This window comes from Cupressus sempervirens, chromosome 1, assembly GCF_028749045.1.
Source record: "Cupressus sempervirens isolate cs-2001-9-10 chromosome 1, ASM2874904v1, whole genome shotgun sequence".
Taxonomy (NCBI): domain Eukaryota; kingdom Viridiplantae; phylum Streptophyta; class Pinopsida; order Cupressales; family Cupressaceae; genus Cupressus; species Cupressus sempervirens.
The window spans coordinates 876,708,135-876,714,264 of record NC_143118.1 but is presented as its reverse complement, the minus strand read 5'-3'; the positions used below and the strand labels follow the sequence as shown (position 1 = coordinate 876,714,264).

At 36.0% G+C, this 6,130-nt stretch overlaps 1 protein-coding gene across 2 annotated transcripts; it reads left to right on the top strand.

Annotated features, from left to right (window-relative positions):
* Positions 1–1,656: 1,656 nt before the first annotated feature.
* On the top strand, positions 1,657–4,946 carry LOC149580617 (Myb domain protein). Of its 2 annotated transcripts, none has more exons than XM_089792429.1 (4): positions 1,657–2,053; positions 3,491–3,598; positions 4,180–4,244; positions 4,395–4,946. In XM_089792429.1, the coding sequence occupies exons 1-4, from the start codon at positions 1,922–1,924 to the stop codon at positions 4,537–4,539; spliced, it is 450 nt and encodes a 149-aa protein (XP_089648555.1). In that variant the 5' UTR covers positions 1,657–1,921; the 3' UTR covers positions 4,540–4,946. The 2 variants fall into 2 exon arrangements, with proteins under 2 accessions (XP_089648555.1, XP_089648565.1); XM_089792439.1 differs by having other exon boundaries at positions 1,702–2,053; positions 4,424–4,946.
* Positions 4,947–6,130: the final 1,184 nt, after the last annotated feature.

Sequence of the window (6,130 nt, the reverse complement as noted above, 5' to 3'; positions counted from 1 at the left end):
TTCTTGTATAACTTTAACAACAAATAACATGCAAAAAAAATCCTCAGACATAAGCTGAAAACATAAAGATTTCACACACAAGAAACACTTGACACATATTTTTCTTGTGGAAACCTTGGTTAGAGGGTAGAAACTACATGTGGGAATGATTCCCACAATCTTCCACCAGTGCACTGATGAAATTTGTCATGTTTGGAGCAATTACAACACATTTTCAAGGCATACCCAGTTAAGAGTATCATTATTTTAGTTAAGAGCTAGAAGCAAAGTTCTGTCAAGAACACCATGTTAAGAGATTTCAATTTCCTTCTAACAACTACCTAATTAGAGGATTTAGACTTTAGATCTTGTAAGAGATCCTACTCACCCTATTAAAAGTGAGCTCATTAGAGTATTTTACTTGTAAACTTGTCAGGGCTTGCCTTGAGATGGACCCAAGATAAAAGTGATCTAAATATGACACTTCTTGTCTTACAAATTCACTTCAACATTTATTACTATTCACCTTATACATCAAACAATCAAACTTTGCAATTACACCTTCATCTCACATGTGAAAACTTGGTTTCACCATAATTGTTAACATCTTCATTAGGGTTGGTAATATGTTTATCCGCCGCCGTAGATCAGGTTTTCCTAGCCCTCAAATCCTTCCACCTACTGCTCCAAAAGCCAATTTTAATCCATAAGGTTGGCCATACGATCACCAATTAAAATTTAAATAAATGTCATACTTATGATTGATCGAATAATTGATTAAATTGAATTGTTCATCCTGTTGACTATTCTTTATAACAACATGACTCAAATCGATAAGTAGGAGATGATTTCCACATCAAGTCAAATTGTGATATTGCTATTAGGATTTAACTATGTGATTTTGAGTCAAACTCATTAACCCATGTTTCATGAGTAGTGATTCAACATGAATCCACCTCTCATGAGAATAAATGGAACACTTAACTCATTGACCCATGTTTCATGAGTAGTGATTCAACATGAATCCATCTCTCATGAGAATAAATGGAACACTTAGCACTCACTAGATCTAGGTGATGCTCACAAGGGTGAAGCACTGGGACTTCCTGAGAGGTCACCCATCCCAGTACTACTCTAGCCTAAGCACGCTTAACTACAAAGTTTCCTTCATGGTCAAATCCATCTCTCATGAGAATAAATGGAACACTTAGCACTCACTGGATCTAGGTGATGCTCACAAGGGTGAAGCACCGAGACTTCTCGGGAGGTCATCCATCCCAGTACTACTCTAGCCAGAGCACACTTAACTACGGAGTTTCCTTCATGGTTAAACCCAAAGCTTGCAACCCCATTTGCAAAACCTTCACCAAGTGTTGTGCCTTATGAACCATTCATTAGAAAGCCCCTTAAGCTCATCAATTGATAAGTAAGAGATAAACCATGACTCAAATCTTCAATGACTTAACCCTGTGATCAGACACATGTAGATATGCTTGTGTAGATGAGATCTCCATGTCTGCACACCTTAATTTGATCTCCATATTCAAATTCAACTTGTTGAATAGGAATAGTGGCTCTTCAAATAACCAATTTTGTAAAAATAAAATAAAGGTATACACTTTATTTCTGAAAATAATTAATTGAAAATAAATCAAAATAGATCAAGGGAAATTGAGTGACTTCTCGTTCAACTTAGAGCAATAAAATATAAGAGTAATAACTGGTTTTTTAATTTTTGCCCCTGCAACTGAAGGCAAGAACTTGTTAGCTATTCAAGGGAAGAATTTGTTTCATGCAATTGCAAGGCAAGAACTTGGTAGCTATGCGACTCTTGTTTCAATTGGATAGTGAAGCTTTCATTAGCAAATCTCGCACCATATGCGACTAAATAATTTCACAGTGTATGTTGCTATTTGTTCGCTGAGTAGTTTCAACGCAGATCATGATGCTAATAAGAGGGCGAATTCCAGCAGCCGTGTCAACTCTCCAGATGTGGAAATCGGCAAGGTCATTCGCATCGAGTGTGGCAATAAACCCTCGTCTCACTCGTTTTGTTCTTCAATCTCCTACGCAGGTCAGGTTTCTCTTTTATTTTTAGGGCTTTCTGTACCGTTCAATTTTTTTGTGTTGAAAATTTGGAAACCCTAAAATTGACGTTTTTAAGCCATAATTTTCTATGGCGATTGGGTATTCGTTTACATATGTATTGATGGTGATAATAATTTCAATCCCTTTATGAATATTTTCTTCCTAGTTGAAATGTTTTTCGCATTTGTTCTTAAACCTTTCAACGCCCCTGATGTTTTGAGAAGTGTAAAATTCAATGAAAAGTGCTAGGAATTGCAGTAACGGGGTGGGTTCGGAGCCACTGAACCCTAAAACATTTTGGGCAACTCTTTTATCTGATGCCGAATTGAGTACTTCAAGTATAGATGGTGTCACTATTGGGCTTTTAGTGCTCGCGTGGCTCACTAATTTCTGCAATTCTTAGGTATAATTACTGGCTTGTGGTGCACACATTACTCTAGCAACTCATGTAACCCTACTGGAAAAATTAGAAATTTCCCATGTTTAGCTTCTACTGTTCACAGAGCTTACTAATGGTGCAATTATTAGATGTGCTATTTAGGTTAGATGTATCTCCTGCTGAACAACTAGAAGTTTCCCACAAGTGAACTTGAACTGGGTGTCTTTATAAATTTGGGCTAAAATGTGAGCTCCAAGCTCCAGGAACTCAAAAGAAACCAGTTTAGCATACCTAATTATTCGGAAGTACTTGTTGAAATGGGAGTATCTTCATCATATGTTGCTCACCTTTCTTTTATTATCATTGCAATTTGAGGTGAACTTGGCAGTCTTTGTTATTTGCAAATCTAGCATGGAGTGGAGTTAGAGGGAACAGAGACTACAAAAACCCTACCTAATTCTACTGTGGCCATAAATTGAAGGAATCATTCTTCCTTGTGAAATGTAGATCTTAAGGAAAATTTTGTTTACATTCAGTTATTTCAACAGAAAGCTATTTATTGTCGTTTCACATGTACACCAGCTAAATTACATTCATTGGCTGCATGTTTTCTTCAACTATGAACAGTAGTGGACCTCCATAAAACAAAAGAGCTAGTGTATCCAATCAGGATAGTTTTGAAACCTGTTCAACTCATGAATCATTTCTACTATAAGTTTCTTGCGATGTAGAATTGATTTTACAGGCTATATTTAATCATTTTCAGGGTGCTTTTTTAGGAGTACCATGTTATTGAAACTGAATGTGAAAGTGCCATACAAAATCTGGTAACATTGATCCTAGGATATTTTCTGAGAAAGCTGGAATCTTGATTAAGGCGGCAAAACCGTATATTCCGTGGAAATCAAGTTAGCAATTCATAAACAATCCTAATGAGCATGATATATATATATATATATTGATTTAACCAATTTGTGGAATGTGATAATTACCTTTTCTGTTTTCTACATATTTTAAAAGTGTCAAAACCTGACCTATATGCAGGTAGAATTGGAATTTGATGATGGAAAAAAATTCATATTATCTGCCGAATTTCTTCGTGTTCAAAGTCCTGCTGCTGATAGCAAAATAAGAACAGTAAAGGGTGAAAAGGTGAGATCTCCATAATGTGGTTGACAAGGGGGATGAAATTATGTGAATTCGGCATAGTTAATCAGGTTTTTTCTCAAATCCATTTAGATGCTTGAATTTTTTATTAATAGATATGCTATTCTTTAATGAGATTATCCATCTTCAGAAAAACAACAAGCATCCATTCATAGTGTGACCATTCTTTATCAGATGTGGATAATATGAATCTTATCGACCATGACATATTTGAGCGATTTTATCGTTTAAAGCATGTCTGACATTGATTGTGTCTTATTGGGCCTCATTAGAGTTTGATGAGATATTGATTTTAATTTGTAACTAGGATCACTTTCCATTGAAGAGAAGTGAAGTCACCACCTAGGTTAATACTCACTTTTCTTTTTGGCAGTATTTTGATTTTTTCATTATTGTACCTATTCCTGGTGATTTTACAAAAATTTCACATGTAAATGTACGACTTTAAATTTTGGCAAAATGAAACAGAGCTCAGGCATGAGAAAATATTTCATTTCAAGATCTATGATCAGTTTGTAATGGTGGCTGAGACTCATCTCTGATGCTATTGTTGGTTGTCCTATCAGATATTATCTGGGAGACGGCATGTAGGAATAATGTCAGCAGAAACTGTTGGCAATTATGGTATAAGGTATTTTTCTACAATTGATGGATTGTATATTTTGCATAGATCTTGCCAAATTCAGTAAATGTCAATGAATACTATATTCAAAGAAAGCATGTTTTATGGTATTCACTGCCACAATATCCCTCTGATGTTTGATTTCATGTCTTCAACCAGAGTAACTTTTGATGATCTGCACAATACAGGGATTTACACATGGGATTACTTATACAACCTAGGAAACAATAAATTTGCATTGATGAAAGACTACATCAAAACGCTAAAAAAGTATAATCTAAGTCGAGATCCGCGAAAGAGATAATAACCAAGAGCAGGGAAACCAGTGGACTCTGAAAGTGCTTGAAGATCCTTTCTTCTTCAGGCGAACTTGTGACTAAGATTGTATAGTTCGATGGACTAAAATATGAGATATGTCTCAGAGTTCCTTTTTTTAATCTTATCAAATGTAATATTATTCTGTGGCACAATACCTTTCATATGTAAGTTATTGTTAGAAAGCTGGGTTTATAATTGCTTTGGTACATAGAAACAATTTTGACATGGGCAACATTTCTTATGTCATAGTCAATGCAAGAGAGTTTAGGATTGAAAATTAATTGTTACAGAGTTCCAGAATATGGATCGACATTAAAGTGTTGGTAAGTTGATTTTGCCAATACTGAAATTCTGAAATTTTTAACAGCAGCAATTGGAGTGTATTGATGGATAGCCTGGAAAATCAATTCAATTTCATGTCCATTTAATGTTTAGTCATAAAAGCAAGCCTTTTTTGTTTTGATAGGTAAGGTAGGGGTACGGGCCTCACCCTAACTAATATAAAGATTTATGCATATATTGTCTGTTGATATAATAAAAGATTGAAGACAATTCAGGAAGAAACGAAAAATTAATGTCACTGTATAACCATGACAAACCATTACAAAAAAAAATGTAGGGTGGTAACCTTCCAGCTCACAACCATCCCTTAGGAAGTGTTTGACGCTAATTTCTTCACCGTACTGCCCATGTGGGACTCGAATGCGATTATTGTTTGGATAGAAGCTGAAATTTTTGCCATATGTACAGAATTAAGGAGAGTTTGGTTGGGTTGGGTTTGCCAAGTGCATCTGATAGCCCCATCTTGAACTTTTCCCAAACACAATAACTACCTAGATTTTTTTTTTAAATTTCATATCCCTTGTGAGCGTGAGCATATTGCTAATGAAGGTGGAGGAAATCTCTTCGATGTCACCTTGCGTCCTTGATAAATTCTTGCTTGGGAATTTCCACAATGGCTTCCTTTACATGCTATTCTTAAAAAAAAACACTTTGTGGAGCTTGGTAGAGGAAATTTCTGCGAGAAATGCCTTTTGACACAGTGTGGAGCCAACATCACCACCTCCTTTTTTTCAATAGCTACAGTAAAATTAGGGTGTTGACCCTTACAAAATCACAACCCAAGGGCAAAAAGACATGCACCATGAGGATACCATAAGAGACCAACAACACAATAATAGTAAAGGGTGTTGGTAGTTACAAGTATAGGACATGAAAAACACATTAATAGAAAAGTTAGAAGCCCATCTCAAGAGTGGGTAGACGACTCACCCATAGCGCAAGTAGGAGAATGAGAGGAAAAAGAACAATATTTTTTTGTTAGCGTTGAACAATTGTGAAGGCAATACTATCAATAGGATTCCCACCACAAGGGGGAGCAAGTGGTGAAGTTCATTAGAAAGACTGTTAGCACAAGAGGCAAAGTACTAAGAAGGTTGCACATTGTTAGCCTAAGATTATAGCAGAGCAAGAGCAACAAACAAAGAAGGGTCCACACAGCTGGAAGGAGTTATGCCAACATTAGGAGGCACATGGGTTGTAGAGGTTCTATTTGTAACATGAGCACCATCTGCATC

What these genes read in the sequence shown, in the direction of transcription:
- LOC149580617 (XM_089792429.1), top strand. Translation starts at nt 1,922, where the DNA reads ATGATGCTAATAAGAGGGCGAATTCCAGCAGCCGTGTCAACTCTCCAG. An exon ending in GAACAGTAAAGGGTGAAAAG is followed by an intron (nt 3,599 to 4,179) that starts GTGAGATCTCCA and finishes TTGTCCTATCAG; the next exon opens with ATATTATCTGGGAGACGGCA. An exon ending in GTTGGCAATTATGGTATAAG is followed by an intron (nt 4,245 to 4,394) that starts GTATTTTTCTAC and finishes GTCTTCAACCAG; the next exon opens with AGTAACTTTTGATGATCTGC.